The sequence below is a fragment of the Pavona decussata genome, unplaced genomic scaffold (assembly GCF_977016875.1).
Source record: "Pavona decussata unplaced genomic scaffold, jaPavDecu1.1 SCAFFOLD_186, whole genome shotgun sequence".
Lineage (NCBI taxonomy): Eukaryota > Metazoa > Cnidaria > Anthozoa > Scleractinia > Agariciidae > Pavona > Pavona decussata.
Genome location: NW_028145595.1, coordinates 2,080,001 through 2,099,112, shown reverse-complemented (window position 1 = coordinate 2,099,112; position 19,112 = coordinate 2,080,001). Strand labels below are relative to the sequence as shown.

At 37.9% G+C, this 19,112-nt stretch overlaps 2 protein-coding genes across 5 annotated transcripts in view; both read right to left on the bottom strand.

The window, feature by feature from the left end:
* Nucleotides 1-3,043: 3,043 nt before the first annotated feature.
* The window catches only part of LOC146462650 (coadhesin-like), a 37,492-nt gene continuing 21,423 nt past the window's right edge, over nt 3,044-19,112 (bottom strand). The window contains exons 5-11 of one of the 4 annotated variants that reach the window (XM_085085440.1): nt 8,126-8,299; nt 7,481-7,654; nt 6,867-7,040; nt 6,273-6,446; nt 5,259-5,692; nt 4,329-4,485; nt 3,142-3,848 (exon numbers count right to left, since the gene is read on the bottom strand). In XM_085085440.1, coding sequence (XP_084941566.1) covers nt 3,844-3,848; nt 4,329-4,485; nt 5,259-5,692; nt 6,273-6,446; nt 6,867-7,040; nt 7,481-7,654; nt 8,126-8,299 — 1,292 coding nt within the window. In that variant the 3' untranslated portion in view covers nt 3,142-3,843. Of the gene's footprint in view, nt 3,849-4,328; nt 4,486-5,258; nt 5,693-6,272; nt 6,447-6,866; nt 7,041-7,480; nt 7,655-8,125; nt 8,300-19,112 lie in introns of all 4 variants that reach the window. The other 3 variants (XM_085085443.1, XM_085085441.1, XM_085085444.1) reach the window with 3 other exon arrangements.
* LOC146462651 (matrilin-1-like) overlaps nt 16,477-19,112 on the bottom strand; it is a 6,071-nt gene continuing 3,435 nt past the window's right edge. Inside the window, exons 3-5 of the mRNA XM_085085470.1 lie at nt 19,107-19,112; nt 18,656-18,799; nt 16,477-16,941 (exon numbers count right to left, since the gene is read on the bottom strand). The exon at nt 19,107-19,112 is cut by the window's right edge and continues 12 nt beyond it. Coding sequence (XP_084941596.1) covers nt 16,640-16,941; nt 18,656-18,799; nt 19,107-19,112 — 452 coding nt within the window. The 3' untranslated portion in view covers nt 16,477-16,639. The remainder of the gene's footprint in view (nt 16,942-18,655; nt 18,800-19,106) is intronic.

Below are 19,112 nucleotides of genomic sequence, written 5' to 3'. Positions count from 1 at the left end.
AAAGTTACAGAATGACCATTAAGATAAGCTATATGCGAAATAGAAGTTACAATAATGTAAGCACTAATTAATGCAAGATAAGCTAAATATATGTTACATGTAACGTAAGCGTTGACGAGATAGGCTGAATGGCCCTGAAGAAGACTAGTTGTACTAGTTGAAACATTGGCCCAAATAAATTTCCAAATGCCGTAGTGTCATCCCGACAATCACTTTGCCCTATTTACACATTAAGTGACGTCTGGTACGTGCATTCCATTACAAGGGATCGGGCAACGAAACTATATATTCAGAACAGTTTATTTGTACGTGTGGTACCCTGCATTCAAAGGTCTCAAAATGAAATGTAAATGGACGCGGACAAAACCATGAATCGTTGCATACTGAACCTTACTTACCATAAAAAAGGTAACCTCGAGTAAACTGGCCGGCGTCAAGCGGTGTGATATTCACAGGGAGTGGCCTGTGAAGGGTTTAATGATCACAATGGGAAGCATCCCAAACAATGTAATCGACAACAAAAAGAAGATATTTCCATTCTCTTTCGCTTCACTCAGCCGAATAGAAAATATTTCTTTTATATGCATGAACGCAAACAGCACAATAATCCATGAAGGGAGCCTTGAGCAATCGTCAAGATAAACACAGCAAGCAGGCGAGTGTTAAGTCTGCTAACGAAAATTTAAATAGCGATATTGAGAGTAACAAAAAATTCATGTTCAACATCTCGGCAAGAAATATCCTTAGCTTCATCCGTCTTTCAACGGCCATGCTTTTTAATAAGGCGATCGGCTAACTCATTATTAGCGGCAGCTGATGACCTCTCCCTCCCCTAATTGTTAGGGAATGGAGACCATAAAACTTAGTGTCTGACCCAATGACCTTAAATTTATGGATGAAGAGCTCTCTTCCTCTAGAATAAGAACGTTAAAAACCGGCATGAATAAAGTAATTCCTGTCTTTCCCCTCATAAAACAGAACGGAAAAGGAATTCGCTATCTCGGATAAGCTGAACAATCTACACAATATATTAAAGGAACAAGATGGATTATCAGTATTGGCAATCACCCTAGTAGTACCAGTTTCCGAAGGCGTTACAGAAACGGCACACTCCTAACAAACGCTCGGACAAATGACGTGCTTGATGATCCTGTCTGAAGCCGGCTATGCTTGTAAGCTGTCCGCGCTGGAACTGTCCAAGTGTGCCATAGGGCTGAGAATACGACAAAAAACATCGGCTCTGCAAATAATTTCCTGAAGCTAGTCGGCTTCTTGTGAATGGACGTAAAAGTCTCTTGCCTGAATCCTTACACTGTGACGTGTATATATATTGCCAAATGAATATGTCGTATCTGTTGGGCACAAGCTGCACACTGTCAAACACTGATGCGAGTTATTTCAGACCTCAAAATTTCGAAGTGCTCTTCAATTCTATCTGCCATGCATGCAAGTTTGTCCAAAATTTCTTTTTGGGATACATTTTCCTCTTTTCCCATTTCGTCGCCACTAAAGCGGGCGCGATTTCTTCAGTTTGGCGATGGTTGGGACTGAGAAGACGAGCCTGATGTTCTAGCCTCTCTAGCGCTTGGTTTGGACGTCAAATATGGCTTCCACATAGGCGTTTACATCATAGCTGGGTTATAGATACGCTTCCGTCCGCAATTAATTATCTCCGCCCCATATTATTGTCAATGATTAAAGTAATACTCGACATTGATAGGTATAATGAATGGTTGCACCCATATTATTACCGTTATCGGTATTATAAACTAAGTTATTAATAAATGGTTGAACTTGTCGTGGTATCGACAACGTATTAAGGAATGGTTACAACCATATTATTACTGTAAAATGGTTTAAACCCAGGAGTCATGTCATAAGTACATAAGTTGAGTGTAGTCCTGAGAGGGACTGTTTGAGGTGACCCATATTGTCTGTGATTAAAGTAATCGTCGGTACTGTTAAGTTATTCATGAATGGTTACACCCATATTATTGTTACTGATTAAAGCAATGGTCGGTATTAGTAAGTTATTAAGAAATGGTTACACCCAAATTATTGTCACTGATTAAATAAATAGTCGGTACTGATAAGTTGTTAAGGAATGATTACACCCATATTATTGTCACTAATTAAATAAATAGTCGATACTGATAAGTTGTTAAGGAATGATTACACCCATATTATTGTCACTGATTAAATAAATAGTCGGTACTAATAAGTTGTTAAGGAATGGTTACACCCATATTATTGTCACTGATTAAATAAATAGTCGGTACTGATAAGTTGTTAAGAAATGGTTACACCCATATTATTGTCACTGATTAAATAAATAGCCGGTATTGATAAGTTGTTAAGGAATGGTTACACCCATATTATTGTCACTGATGAATTAAATAGTCAGTATTGATAAGTTATTCATGAATGGTTACACCCATATTATTGTCACTGATGATTAAATAGTTTGTATTGATAAGTTATTCATGAATAGTTACACCCATATTATGTCCACTTATTAAAGTAATGGTCGGTATTAGTAAGTTATCCATGAATGGTTACACCCATATTATTGTCACTGATTATAGTAATGGTCAGTATTTATAAGTTGTTAAGGAATGGTTACACCCATACTATTGTCACTGATTAAAGTAATAGGTCGGTATTGATAAGTTATTGAAGAATGGTTACACCCATATTATTGTCACTGATTAAAGTAATAGGTCGGTATTGATAAGTTATTAGGGTATTGTTACACCCATATTATTGTCACTGATTAAAGTAAGAGGTCGGTATTGATAAGTTATTAAGGAATGGTTGCACTCAGATTATTGTCACTGTTTAATTAAAGTCTGTATCCATAAATTATTAAGGAATGGTTACACCCATATTATGTCCACTTATTAAAGTAATCGTCGGTATTGATAAGTTGTTAAGGAATGGTCACACCCATAGCATGTTGACTTAGTAAAGTAATAGTCGGTATTTTAAAGCTATGAAGAAATGGTTGTACACGAGATATATATCAATATCTGGCTACATTTTTTATACCTTCGAGGGAAAATGCACGCGCGCTATCTTGCTGTCCAAACAAGCCATTTTTTAAGGTAAACGATTATCGAAATTTATTAAAATTGCTGGAAGACACCAGGGAAAACTCAGTGGGATTTAGGCTTATCTGTCGTGTTTTAAACAATCGAAACAAAAGACATATCGCCTTCGCTTTTTGTTTGCTATTCATACATCCTGCTTGGGTTTAACCATAGTTAATTGAGGGACTGGTTATGAAACTTTGCCATAAAAACAATGGTTCTGCAAATTATTTTGGAAGGGCCACGACAGTGCACAATCCTTTGTTGGTCAGTTGCTCCAACACTTTTCAAAATCTAGTGTCGTTTGTGCACTGTCAAGGCAAAAAATGCTAACAAAAACATATCACAAAGAAATTTGTCAGGCCTCATAGCTATTGCCTTTTATTAACTATGGTTTAACTACAGTTGGTTCTCTTTATGTTGGGTCACTGAAGCGAACTTTTTTTAAACTATAATTCGAGTAAACGGAGAATTGGTCACTTAAGTAGGGGAATATGGTTATCACTGTTTTGGCCATAGTTATAGCCTTGATGTGACCGCAGGCATTAGTAATGTAAAAATGATAAAGGGATACCGCCCTCATGCTATACCCCAATGAAAGACGACGCAAGCATTTAACTTTTCCCTTTTATTAAAGTCTTTTAAGAAGTGACTAAACCCCCAATTAAACTTCACCCTATATTTCTACTAGAAATCCCCTGGCCAAGTGTTTCATTGGTAGATCCCCGATCGGAAGTAGCTTTGCTGCATTTCTTCATTCTGAAAAATGAAAACAGTGCAGTAATTGAGTTTGAAAATGTTTTGTCTCTGTCATACGAAACACGTAAACCGTCGACTATTAAATATAAACAGGTGACAGTGAACAATATGTTGTAATAATAAATCCAATTTGTACTCCCACTCTTCTTCCCTCCGTTTAATTTTCTCCTGTGGTAGCCTTTTAAGTTAAAATCAAATTATCGGGCACACGGGCAAGGAAAGGAGTTCTTTTCCGAGGTGGTCCGCGTATTGTTTAGATCGAAATTAACTGGAAATTCTCCAAGTCTTGTAACAACGGCTATTTGCATACTGACAATTCAAACAATCATTTATGTACTATACTGGTAGCTGCGCATTAGGGAGGCACATATGATGCAATTACAGATTTAGGGATTGCGTTTTGTGTTAACGGTCCGGTGTCGTGTTGTAGAGCTGTTTTTGACCAATGAAGTTGCTTATCAGGTTTATTACTGAACCCACCTGAACAAGCAGAGCCTTTGATTGTCTCGAGCATCTTATGCAGTTGTGAGAAATCGTCCACCTGAACCACAGGGTTGCCAGGTCCAGCAATCTGATGGAGGATCTCCTTGTTAACTCCAGTCCCGATGCCAACAGCAACCGTGTTGACATGCTTCTCCTGTAAATAGAAATAAAAAAAAAAAAACCCTGCATAGTAGGCGCTGATTTTGTGATCATAATTGAGTTATTGCTGTAAAGAAAACATTGTCTTTAACATTTGAGCATGAAATTTTATAGGAGGTTTATTTCACGAATGGTTTAGTATTTGTGTTTTGCAGGATGTATATCGTTTCGTTGGGATCTTGGAAAGATTGTTTGCGAATGAAACGTTTTCATGAAAATTTAAAAAGGAAAATCGAGAAAATAAAATTAAGGCGAGTCTATGACAATAACAATGAGTAAGTAGCTCCGTATGTCCTTTGTTCGCGTTTCCTGTGGTATAGGCTTTTGTTTTATGGCAAGCTACAAAAATTGACCTGTAAAAGTTAATTCCAAGTGTCTATGGGTTTTCTATTCACATTTAAATGTCCAGAGACATGCTCACTTCGGTTTTAAAATCAAATTAGATTTTTTGGAATTATATTGTTCACCTTTCCTAAGCAGTTTCAGCACATTGAATATTTCATTTCAACATCTTTCAAAAAAAATCTTTCATTTATTTCATCTAAAAAATACTTTAAGATGGAAGATCAGACATGGTGGATATTCTAATTTATGACGTCATAATGCGCAGAAGTAGTCTTAAAGTCGAACTCTTTTCAAAATATCTTAAAACAATGAAAGCCAAAGGAATGTTTTTCATCGTATCACTCACATCATGCAATTGCATGAAGGGTCGTATTGGTGGGCATTTGAATTTATCTCAGACAATTGTTTTATAAAGCTACAAACCTTTAACTTCTTTGAAATGTCCACTGCAAAGCTCTTAAATTCATCTTTGGACAATTTAGTCGGTTTTCCATCAGTCAGCACAATCATTACGTTAGGTTTGTCTGGTCTGTCTCCTCCAGCCTCACTGAACAGTTCGTCCCTCGCCATCATCAAGGCCAGATCGGTCCGAGTTTGCAGTTCTAGTTGAATGGGCTCGTTGGCGATTCTGTTCTGCAAGGCGTCTTTGTCCTGGTACTTTAAATTTGCAAAATCAAATGCCAGTGTTGCCTTATTATGGAACGTGATTAAGCCAAAGTGGTCGGCATCTGGCGCAGGGTGGAATTTGTCAATCAGTTCTTCCAAGAACTTGATGACAGTTCTTAGGTTGGGTAACTTAACGCTCTTTGACTTGTCGAGGACGATTCCAATATCGAGACCAGCTGAACAGGGCGGTGCTTTTGGAAAGAAAGAAAGAAAGAAAAAAAGAAAGAAAGAAAGACAAACGCAGAAAGGTGATGATTCTGCATGTACAAAGGGGGATGATCCAGGGGACATGGTTACCCCTTTTCTTCACTACAGTAAAATCTTGTGTCTGGAGAGTCTGTTGGTGGATTTCTGAATGATTTAACTTAAAAATGTCATGTAAATGATAGACGTTGAGGTGCTGTGGTGCTTTACACAATAAACAGGCGTGTCAGATTGCCTGTAGCTCTAGGGATGAAATTATTCAAATTAAAGTTGTCATTGTAGTGATAAAAGAAAACGAGAATGCTATTTCCAGGAATCTTTGCTGGTCGTGGACCTTAGACCTTAGAGACAAAACTTGTGTTCTTTTCCTAGAATCTGTGGATGAAATGAGTGAATGAGTATTCACACGAAGTACGAAGCAGGGTATAGTTTCTAGTTATTAACTTTCCGTGATTAAACCTTTCATAACTATAGAGGGAAATGGAAGTTGTCAACCCCCTTATTTTCGTGTGATGCAATTTACTAAGGTTTTTTCGCAAAGGACTGTTATTCTGTTTAAAAACGTACGGCATTCTTGTGAGTTACACTCCTGTGTCTTTTGCGCTGGTCCAAGTCCCTCGCAGTCGTTTCCACCGTTGGATGGTGGGGGATTGGTACAGGTCCTTGAAAGTGTCTGTTTTCCTCCTCCACAAGTCACACTGCACTCGGAAGCCGACCAATCAGTGTAGCCACCATCAATTGCTGGTAAAGAGAGAGATTAAGCTTCAAATTTTCAGGTCAAATGAACGCTAGTGCGCTTTTTAAGGATTCGCTCTTTGTGCCTGGTAATATTATGGAATTTATTGACTGAAAAGTTATTTAAACATTAAGAGAAAGATAACTGAGCTTATAGTAAATCTTAGTTTATCATTATTCATTAGCCCCTTTTATGAGTGGTTTTAGCTAGGAAGAGAATAAACTGGGATATTTCAATGTTCATTTCTTTGCACGACGTAAAAAATATTATTTTTGTAATTAAAATCCGCCGTCTTGAAACCTTCGATTCTATCATTGTGCCAACGATGTCAGAAAATTAACCACACAAAGTAGTTCGAAACATACTGTAGACTAAAAGTTTGCTTTTCACTAATTTCCAGATCTATTGTTTAAAAAAAAACTTACGGCATTGTTGTGTGTTGCACTCTTGTGTCTTTTGAGCTGGTCCCAGTCCACTGCAGTCTTTTCCACCATTGGATGGCGGGGGATTTGTACAGGTCCTTGTCAGTGTCAGCATTCCACCTCCGCACGTCAAACTGCACTCGGAAGCCGACCAATCAGTATAGCCACCATCAATTTCTAGTAAAAAATATAGATCCAGCTTCAAAATTTTCAGTTCAAATGAATGCTAGTGCGTTTTTAAGGATTCGCTCTTTTTCGCTTTTTGTGCCTGGTGTTATTGTTGAATTTATTGACCGAAAAGGTATTTAAACTTCCTGAAAGAAACAAAATCGAGCCCATAGCACATCTTAGTTTATCATTATTCATTAACCCCTTTTTATTTTATGAGTGGCTTTAGCTAGGAAGAGAATAAGCTGGGATATTTCAATGTTCATTTCTTTACACGACGGAAAAAGTATTATTTTGAAACCATCTTGAAACCTTCGATTCCATCATTTTGCCAACGATGTCAGAAAATTAATCGCGCAAAGCAATTGAAACTTAAATTCGAAATACAATTTAGGCTTCAAAGTTTGCTTTTTACTAATTTCCAGATCTATTTGTTTAAAGAAACCTACGGCATTCCTGTGTGTTACACTCTTGTGTCTTTTGAGCTGGTCCCAGTTCACTGCAGTCGTTTCCACCGTTGGATGGCGGGGGATTGGTGCAGGTCCTTGTTAGTGTCTGCATTCCTCCTCCACACGTCACACTGCACTCGGAAGCCGACCAATCAGTATAGCCACCGTCAATTGCTGGTTAGAATGAGAGATTAAGCTTCTAAATTTGGATGTCAAAGGAATTCCGGTGTGTTTATAAAGATTCACTTTCCGTGCCTTTAAGGTGGCGTTATTATGGAATTCATTGACTGAAAAGTTGTTTTGAACACTGAGACAAAGATGATTGAGCTCATAGTACATCTTAGTTTATCATTATCATCTTAGTTTATCATTATGCATTAGCCCCTTTTAAGACAAACTTTAACTTTAACTTACAGGACCATAAACTGGGATATTTAAATGTTCATTTGTTTACACAACGTGAAAATTATATTTTTAATAATTTAAAATTATAACCCGCCATCTTGAAATCTTCGTTTTCATGATCTTTCCAAAGAGAAGAGTAAGTCAGTGGCGCAAAGCAGTTGAAACTTAAATCCGAACACAATGTAGATTTTAAAGTTTGATTTTCACTATTTTTTCGATATATTGTTTATAGAAACTCACGGCATTGTTGTGTGTTACAGTCCTGTTTCTTTTGAGCTGGTCCTAACCCACTGCAGTCTTTTCCACCTTTGGATGGCCGGGGTTTGGTGCAGGTCCTTGTAAGTGTCTGTATTCCTCCTCCGCACGTCACACTGCACTTGGAAGCCGACCAATCAGTGTAGCCACCATCAATTGCTGGTTAGAATTGTTAGAAAGAATAAGCTTTAAAGTTTTCAGTCAAGTGAATGCCAAAGACTCTATAAACTTTATATTTTCTGCACCTTAAGGGTAACCTTATTGCAAAAAGTTACACAAAGCGACATATCTTCGCATTTCTTCCGCTTTCCGCTATCTTGGGAACCCCCTTCTAATCTGATAGTTCTGATCCCTCTGATAACATCTTCCAAGACTTTCCCATCCTTGTCATTCAGGTTATTGCCTTTTGCCTACTTCCTCCTCCTCCCCTCTACCCACACACATTTTGTTTCCAAGGGTTCTGGATATTCCGCTTTCCATTGGATTTTAGGTGCAAAAATCCTATTCCACCGTAACTGTAGATCGTTTCATTTGGGTGCGATGCTCAATGTCCCATACTCCAGGGGGAAATCCCTGGTAGGATGAGAAAATCCACAAAAATCTTGGGAAATCCTTGCTGCAAAAACAGATCTACATTTTGGCTCTCCTCGTCCTTGGTTTTGTCAGCATTGAAATTTTCGTCACCTTTTCTATGGCACAGTCAAGCGTCAAGACTTTTGAAGATTTTCGTATCAGGTGAGCTCTCGAGCTGCCATCTTGAAAGGCAATTTATTGTTTTAACCGAAATATTTATTAAGTGTCAAAATGTTCATGTTCATATAACAGTGTACATATAACAGATCATTGTAGTGATCCTATGTGAAAATATGGCTGATTCCCTTAGTAGGAATATTCCTTACTGCCTCTTTCATAAAAGATAGAAAAAGTGAAAAACTGACTCAAACTAATCTTTGTGATATGATTTCTGTCAAGTCTTTGGTATCCTTTCTAACTCTTGGATTTGATTTGCACACTATTGCTTCACCTCTATTCGTGCGACCTTTTAAAACACTAAGGGCCAGTAATTTAAACAAAGTTTAAGTTAGGCCGCGGCTTAAGACAATCAGTGGGCCTCCAAATCTGTTTATAAGTGGATCATTTTAAGTAGATAAATAGTTTTCTAGTCTGGGATGCAAGCCTTCTTGATACCGTCAGCAGCAGCCAATATTTGGATATGATTGGTGGCAAAATTGAAAACGGTTTAGAACGTGGTTTAGTTAAACACCGTTTAAACTGTCTTTTAATAACTGACCCAAAAAGGTAAGTTTCGCACGCTATTAGGGATCGAGAAATGTAAGTACTTCTTTCGGATGAAGCCTCCCTGTATATGGATATCCCGCGTTATATAAAGAATGTATATAAGCGCTTTTATTGAGACTGAAAGAGATAATGCCACTCACCGCATGCTGTGTTGAGGATTTGTGTAAGCCGCGTCATCAGGGTTTGAAAATTGACGATTTTAATCACTTTTCCCTTGGTGCCAGCAACACGCTTCAGGTCGATCCATTGGACGTTTTTACCAATTCCAACAGTGACGATAGTGACACCTTTCCTCTTAAAAATGGAAGCGCATTGTGAACACGTCAACATAAGAAAACTCGACCTTGCGATAAATTATTGACTTGTACTAATATCTCAAAATTTCAAATCTGGTCAAATTAGACAAACGAAAAATTAAGGATCTCTCGCGAGCCATTTGGTGACTTGACTATTACCGTTGAAAGTTGAAAGGTTATACTGTCACGAAAGTCAGTCTCATTATCCATCTGATCTATTCTAAATCATTAGATAAAGTTGAGCATTGTCTTTATTTTAAAATGACGATAATTTTATTTAATTTATGAAAAACAATTATAAATTAACCTGCGTAAATGGCGGTTTTGATGGCCACCAAACCCCCAACAAAATGGCTAATGGTTTAATCGAAATGAAGCTTAAGATACGCCTATACTGCGGCTCGCCTGGTCGATTTATACATGTCTGAAAAATGCTCGCATCTAATAACGCTGGACTACCACATAATAAGCAGGGAATTTATCTTAGGGGTGGCGGAGTGGTGAGAGCACTTGCCTCCCACCAATGTGGCCCGGGTTCGATTCCCGGTCTAGGCGTCATATGTGGGTTGAGTTTGTTGTTGGTTCTCGTGCTTGCTCCGAGGGTTTTTCTCCGGTTTCTCCGGTTTTCGTCCCTTTACAAAAAACAACATTTCCAGATTCTAATTTGACCTGGAACGCACGGGCACCTTTGAGCGAGTTCCGATAGCTCTTTGGTGCTTCGTGGATAAATAAATTACATTTTACATAAATTACATTACATTTTTAGGTTGCGTTCGATTGATGGTATTCCGGAATAAGAATAAGGAGAATAGCTTTTAGATTTCTCTTTTTAAGTAAATTTGGGAAGAAATTTCTGCAAACTTTGGCTAACACATGGTGATTTAAGAGCCATTTTGTACTCCAGTAATTTTCAAAAACGTCTTGTGAGAGATTTCTTGATTTCATTATATGTATTCCTATTCCGGAATAGGGTCAATCGAACGCACCCTTAATCTTAAGCCAAGAGGTTTCAACTTTGAACCGTAGAATTCTAAAATAAATTGTTTTACCTAGACTAATTATTCACTGGCTTCATTCATTGTTTGTTTTCTTTTAGCTTTTTCAGATATGGGCTCTGCAGACGTCGTTCTTACTTCTAGATTGACAGCTCGAACCGCGACAAGACAATCAAACAATCTGAAAGCAGTCTCTAAAAGAGCTAAGCGCCAGCTCTTCCAAAATTCATGTTTTAAAGAAACTTTTTAAGCCGTACAACTGTCTTCTCGTTTGAAAATTTTGGACCATAATCACTTTTCCCTCGGTGCAAGCAATGACCTAGTCTCGTACCCAGATCTCCCACGGTCAGGCGGAAGGGAGATCTGGTAAAGTCCGATTTGAGGTCCGGAATACGGGCCTGCCCATCATCCTTTGTCCACCGTGCTGAATGGCAGCCGGCTCATAACTGTGATCATTCCTGGTGAAGGAATGATCACTTTCGAGGGTGCTCTTAGCTTCGGAACCGGCGTTCTTCGGTCCAGAGGACAACAAAACTTGAAACTTAAACCAAAACGAAAAAAGCCCTAGGAGAGATTGCAATCAACAAGCGCGGTAAATCACTTTTTTACTAAGATTAGTTCCTACCCTTTGTGACCATCTTTTATCTTTGTAATGAAAACTGTTCCGAGAACAAATCCATCGTAATTGTGCTTTCCGCTCCACTCAATACTAACGTGCTTATCGACGATCAACTAAAAAGACTTAAACGGAACCGGAGTTAGTTGTACCAGTTTTCCCTTTAGATGGTGACTGTATTGAAGATACTGTAATTTACAGCCAGGGAAATGTCACATCATTGTTGTGCACCCCAAGGGAATGTAACAGTTAGCAACAGACAATGCAGAGAGTTCTTGTTGTCGAAGCTTTATCAGAAACATTTTGTGGCTGTTGTTGTAGCAGCGGCACAATAGAGTTACTGATTGGCATCTTGCTGTTAAAATTAGCATGGAAAGTCAAATGGTTCATGTCATATTTTCATTTGCAAAATTTCAGAAATTGTGGTCTACAAGTGATACGGAAAAATTATTTCTTCTCTTTGTAATCTCTTCAGCTGATTTGGCCACACAAATTTTCCTTCTTCCATAAGTTAATGGTTTAAATATCCAAACCAAATGGATTGTGTAAATCCGGCAGGTTTCTTTTACAGGCCTAAGGACACAACTTCAGGTCACTGTAATCATATAATTTTATATGAACCAGCTAAACAGGGCCTCCTAGCCCTAACACCATGCTACACTCTTGGTTATATACCAGCAAACCAGAAAGACCTGTCCGTGTAAATGGTAGGTGCCCAATTATGCCCAACATTAAAATGCCGATTACACCCTTGCTGTTTTAAAGGTTTTTTTTCCCTCAAAAATGGAAGTTTGAATTTCTTTTGGGAAATCCACATCTGGATTTGGGATCTGAAGAATATTTTGGTTACTTGAAACATGTGAGCAAACACAGCAAGTCCCAATGAGTTTCCCATTATATTTTTATTTTGTATTGATGAGCTTTCCATTTCAGTGGTTCTTGATTCACCTTTATACATAACACTTGAAAAGTTTTCACCTGAAATTTATGTTAAGTTTAGGGGACATGCCCCCTCAACTGCTTCTTTGATGACAAGTTAATAAAGGTTATAATTTTACACATGGGAGTCCACAGACTCAAAAAGTACTGAACCACATAATACACAAGTCTAATAATATTTGACTCTTGATATGACGAACAAAGGTCATTATCTGCATTTGATTTGCAAGGCACAATGAGCTGCTTAAATAATCATTGTTGTACTGAGCATTGTATTATTTGTACATGCATGGAGGATGATACACTAAGAATACAAGGTTCTCAATGTCCAAAGCAGCTATCTTGGTGCTTGGACACTCACCTCCGATGGGGTCCTTGATTTTAGCAAAAAAAAAAAAATTATAGGAAGGTGTGAAGGTCTTTTGGGCTCGAAAAAGTAGCAAATGGGAGATAAATAGAAAACAATTAAAACAATATTTCCACTATTTGTTTTCCTGTGCATGTCTGTGTGTTCAAATGAACTGTCACCCATTTCTGCAGCAAAACAGCTTTCACAGTAAGCTGATTTTCAGTAACCATGAATCCTTACGTATTCCATAACCATGGCCTTCCATATCCAGGAAACAAAATTTAATCAAACTGTGAGACACAAACCCACTGCAAAAAAGTGGTGGGGAAAAAAAGCTTTGAAAACGGTGTCTGTCTTGGATGAAAATTCTTTGTTGATGCCAATTCTTTGAGCAAAAAAAATTTCTTGTATTGATATTTGCACCTATGTCAAGTCCTAAATTTTCTTAATATTAAGACCAACAACACAAAATTATGTTCAAGGACTTTTCACACAAGTACATAAAAAATATCAAAACAGTGAACTTGAACCTAGCCCCAGTAGTGATCAGAATCAAATTTCTCCTAATAATATCAATGCACATTTAGGAGAGGTCATGAGATCACCAGTGGTGAAATTTCTTGATATTTCAGCAACCTCCAGTCCCTATAATGCTACTATAAAAAATGGACATGTAGAGACCAGTGAGGAGAAACTGTATGTTGACACTGAGGCTTAAATGTTCTGAAAAGCTAATAAAAACTTCGTCATTCCACCACCCCACGCGTCAAAAAGGGCTTAGTTGCTTGAGAATCCCTTTTGATTCAGCAATCTCATTATCCATTTTCTGGTAATTATATTGTCTTATTCTAATGGAAAAAATAACAACATCCCAGTGAATGACTACGGTTTTTTCTTAATTAATTGCAGCTTTGTTCAGGGGGCACAACTTCAGAGTACAGCAAACTAGGAACAGTCTTTCCTCAGTATTCCCTACAGCTAAGATTGTTGTCATGACAACACCAGCAACTGAAAAACAACCAAACTACAATCATACAAAGTTTGAATATGAAAGATTTATGGAGTACTACAAAGACCCTCCTATCTTAACACAAAGTAATGTTGACCAGTTTGATTAAATATTTTTGCCCATATCAGATGAACTTATCACCACCAATGTTAAAAATAATTATTAAGCCTGTCTATTATTTACTCATCATTAGTACTGTGTGTAGTTGGCTTTGTTTCTTTTTTTTGGATGGAAAGCTTTGTGATCGCAAGTTCTACCTCATTGTGACTCACCAAATTCCTCAAAATGGACTTTTGGCTCAGTCTCATTCTCTACAGACTGACGAAGAATATTTTTTGCCACAATGGTTTTGGGAATGGAGTTTGATTCTCCTTGTGTTGGAAGGATAATAATTTATTCATTTTAGTCTTCCTCAAACTATGGAAAGTTTTTTCCAAGAAAGTGGAAGAGATGGGAAGCCTGCTACAATTCAAAACTTTACTTTAACAACAATGATATTGGTGCAATTATTGAAGAAATGCAACCCATTATGACAGATAAGTGTAAATACCCCAGAAATCTGTGCAGGGGAAAATTTTTTTTGCTTAACCACTTTGGTTTTGGCTTTTGTGTGAGAAATGCAGCTGTTGTAACATCTGTTGTCTGAAATGACTGTCGTTGCTCTTAATTATGCGTTGAGCTGTGTCCAGCTGTTTTAGCCCTTGAAGATATTCACATCACTGATAGGAACTTTAGAAACTTGCTTTTCCCTGGAAATTAGGTGGAAGAAATTAAGGCATATTAACAAGAAATAAAGGAGAAACTGAGGCTAGTAATGACTATTTGTATCAGAGAATGTGCTCAGGATTAACAATGGAAGTAGTCTATGAAGTGTGTTTAGTACTTGTAGGACTCCATACTAATGATAAAATAATGGAGAAATTCCCCTACCTGGAAGAAAAGAACATGACAAAAAGATTTTAAAAACCATTAGTGATGCCAAATCCAAAGAGGCATGTCCTCCTTTTAAAACTACCTCTTTTCTAAAGCCTAGCAAAAGCATAGACCTGCCAAACATGAGGTGGTGCAGACATGCAAACCAAACCAATGTCCCCACTTTTATTTTATATTTTTTAGTTTTATAATTTGGGTCCTAATTTTTTTTTAACTCAGTAGGTGGGGGAGAGGGGATAAAATTAAACTTACTACACTTACATAAGAGCCGTTATCGGTTCAGACAAGGTGTTCTCTTTTGTGGTATGGGTTCCATTACTATTGTTTTGGTGGTCATAAGTTAGACATTTTTCATTTGTCTTAGCTGAGAGGTGGGAGGGATATTGATCTCACCGGATGAATAATATTATTGTGTGGACACTATTAATTTCTCCAAAGTAGTCCTATGAGAGATGTTGTATGGATCTTGAAGGAATAAGCACACTAGCCTGAAAGGACTAATGTTATAATATAAAGTCTCTAATTCAAAGTCCGGTTCAATTTATAGAAGAAAAATAGTCTTTTAGCAGAAGACAAAAAGTAAAAATATGCTAGCAAATGCGGCGCGCGTGTTCAGGAACTCAAGGTAAAGTATTTGGGGGAAATTAATTGGCGTTTACTAAATAAATAATCATTTTTTGTCAAGAAATACAAAAAAAAAAAAAAAATTACCTACCTCCACTTTTTCCCCAAAAGTAAGCAAGCTTTTATCCATCGTGTTGGAAACTTGTGTAATTTGGCAAGGCCGTTTGAACGTTACTGCAAACTCTTTTCGGCTAAAGTCGCTGTTGTCTTCCGAAAATACAATTTCTCGCTGTTCTCTCCCTCACAAACGGCATGTATGGATTAAAACGTCGCATGACAATCTTCATCGGAGCGAAAACTTCTCCGTGTTTTTTTTTTTCTTCCCCAAACTAAACGGTGAAAACCAAACACCAAAGAGAGAGATCTGGGTACGAGATTAGCAATGACCCTTAAATTGCGCCATTTCGCGTTGATTCCAATTCCAACGGTGACGATACTGACATCTCTTTTCTTAAAAAAGGAAGCGCATTGTGAGCACGTTATCATAAGAAAATTCAATCAGCCTCCCAATCAATTTTTGACTTGTACTAATATCCCAACATTTCAAATTTGGTTAAATCACTGAGGCAACTAACGACAGTTTTCTCTCATATCTTCTGAAACGCTACTTCAAGCTACCTGGAGTGCCTTTAAAGCTCTGTAGGTTCATTTTAGGCCGCGCTATAATATTGTTATCTGTTCGGTCATTCTAGGGGAACTTGAGGTTTTTCAAACTTGCTAGGGCATCTTTGTTCATTTTCCGAAAACCTTAGGTCCTATTTCTTTTCCGAAAATCTTAGCTGACTTTTTTTCGGTACCCGAAACGACATTTTTATCAATCCGAAAACACTAGCCCTTAAATTTCCCATGTCACGAACGTTCGAGGTGAAAATTCCGTTAAGATTAAGATTCGAAAAATTAAGGATCTCTCGGAAGCCTCCTTAGTACGTTTCACGGCAGAACAAATTTCCAAGCGCATGTTAGTATATATAAAATGTTTCTCAGTCTTTGAGTGCAGTTACTTTAAAAGAGGAAAACCAACAGGTTTTCACTATGTCATATAGTTTGCCCTCGCTACACGTGCCGCAAACCCAAAAATTTAGGTTCAACTGTATTTCGAAAGCCATTCGATCATTTTATTTCCGATCCGAGCAAGTTGCAGGTCAATCTATCCCGAAGTCGATGTCCACGAGACTTAAACTTGTTCACAAAACCTGAAGCAATCAAAATCTTTATAGAAATTATTATATCGTAACATTATGTTTGAATGCCCGCCCCTCCCCCCCCCCCCCCCCCCGCCCTTCTCCTCTGCATTTGCGAATATCTTATCACGGGTCTCACAGACATGAATCCAAAGATATAAATTTATAGTACATTTGCAGACCACTAACTGAAGTTTACTCCACCAATCCAGAGTATGCCCATTCGTATATGGCTAATTACCGTCACCTTCAATAAGGTTAACTTGCCTCTAATCCGTCAGTTAGTTGCTTGAATGGTGTGAAGTCCTTGAGGTTGTGTCCAGTTGGCCTTCCATCAGTAAAAATCAGCATGATGTTTGCGGCATACGACCTGTCTCCACCCGCAGAAGTAAACAGTTGGTTAAGAGCAAATTTCATTCCCTTATCTATTCGGGTTCCAACTTCTTTTGCAATACTCGCGAATCTTTCTCCCACCAGCTTATTCAGGTTTACCTTGTTTTGGTATTTTCTCTCGTTAAATCTGTTGCAAAGGGCTGCTCCTGGGCCGAAGGTAATGATACCTGTTTTGAAAGAAAACCACAAGCAAAACATGAAAACTAGTTTATCACAGTTGACGTAAAAGGTCACAATTTAAAATTATCGTGGCATTACCTCCGGAATTTTGCTATGTTTTAGTCAAAACTGCACAAAATATTTGACACTTCACCTATGAAACCACTCTTAGAGCACAACGAAGAAAATATCAAGTGATCTCTCTAGAGGCCCGAGATTAAATTGTAAGTAGTTTTAGCGATTTTCCCAGTGCTGAAATTAGAGGTTAGCTAGTCAGTTAGATGTGTTATATTATGTTTAGGAAAAACAATTGCAAGTTTTTTGGAACTTCTTCCTGCTTGTTTCACCCTAATTCTTTACTCCATCATTTAATTACCAGTTGACATTTATAATGAGAGAAAGGCAAAGGCATTCACGACCAAAAATTAAGAGTTAATCATTGTGCCAATGTGTTAAGTTTCTTACCAGGCCAACTTTTACCGTTAATTAAAGGTTTCGTTAAATTATGGTGAATTATCAGTCATTAATAAAGCAGCTAACTAATTAACTAGTCGTGTAATTAATAATTATCTATTTAAAACAGGTAGTGAATAAATTAATACTACTTTAGCGTCTTGTGACTTTTTTTTTCGGGCTAGTTAAAATGACTTTCGGGCTAGTACATGCTAGCCACAGCTTGCCCAAAGGGCAAGCTGCAAAGCTGACTTTCTTTGCACCCTGCAGTGGAAATGGGGAGAGAACAAATTGTGGTAATCTTTTTCTCTCTGGGCCATCTGCTTCCAAAGATATAACTAGTACTGGTTGTTTCTATGCTCTAGTAAAGCAATTTTTAACAAAACGGAACCATTAATTTTGGTACCATTTATACAAAAAATACCCTTTGGCCATCCAAAGTGGCACTAGACATAGATGACATCGCAGGCCGTACATGTGTAACTACACGAGTCATTTTATACAATAGCATCAAAGGGCAAAAATAGAACCAATTAGTTTCTTAGGTATTCGTGGTAAAACTTTGAACAGTTTATTATGTGGGTTGGCTGAAGTAAGTCTCACGACTGATTTAGAACCAACGAACAAGTGAGCGTGCGCGAAACAGTTGGCTTCGTACCGACATAGTGGCAAAATGAGTGCGCATGCTCGTCACGCGTGAGCAGTCTTACGCGACGAAATGGCGACATTTTTAAAATTTCCATTGTTTGTTTTTCGTGTCGCGGGGATGAGCCCAAATCAAAATAGATAAGGTTGTCGCTTTCAGGAAAGGTTCCTTCGAACTTCCTCCATCACATATCTTATTCAACAAAAAAGTATATTGTGGTAACAGGTTTAAATTTGGTGATTGAAGTGGAGCATTCGTAATCGATTCTCGCTCGAATCACAAATCTGCGGAGCATGCGCACTCATTTTGCCGCTGTGTCCTTCGCACCATGATACCATCCATGGGTCAGGTTTTTAATTCTAAAAGCTATCATGTACGACTTAAGATTGTATCCCAAATATTGTTTACTTACGACAGCCTATTGGGTGGTGGTTGTGTGGGTCAATTGGGGGTTCTTTTTACCAGTAAGGCGACTAACAGTGCTTCATCCCTCCCCTCCTAGTGTCGTGTAATAAATTTGCAATACAGCTTTGCGAGTTTATGGTAAGATATAACTTAAAAATCCAGCATGAGTAGATGACTTAGAAATTAATTGAAGGTTTCCTCCCATGTATAAATTTTACCAAAGTGGTTTCCAGCATATGAGACTCCAAGTTTGTTCACTATTCCCCAGATGGCTTTTCGCAGCGTGCTAAGGTGCCAAGGTTGTAAACTTTTGGACCTGTCCCCGAGAATTGCAACATCAAGCTTACGCCCTCTGCAGTCCCCTGTAATATTAATAAAGTTTTATCAACATTTCTGACCGGCATTTTGTCTGACCATTGAATTATGCAGTTGCACGTTACGTTAAAGTGTTATATTGAATGAGCCCAAAATCATCAGTTTGTGATAAGCATGGTTTCTATGGAGTACGCGTTCTTACGTACTAATTGTCTTACGACTGATGTCAAATTTACACAAAATATTTTTGCGATAGTTTCACTATAAGGATTCCTTTAACAGGCTAGCAGTATATAAGCACATTTACTGTTTAGATAAATTGTTTCTTTGGTAAAAATAATTTGCTCCACAAACCTTTTG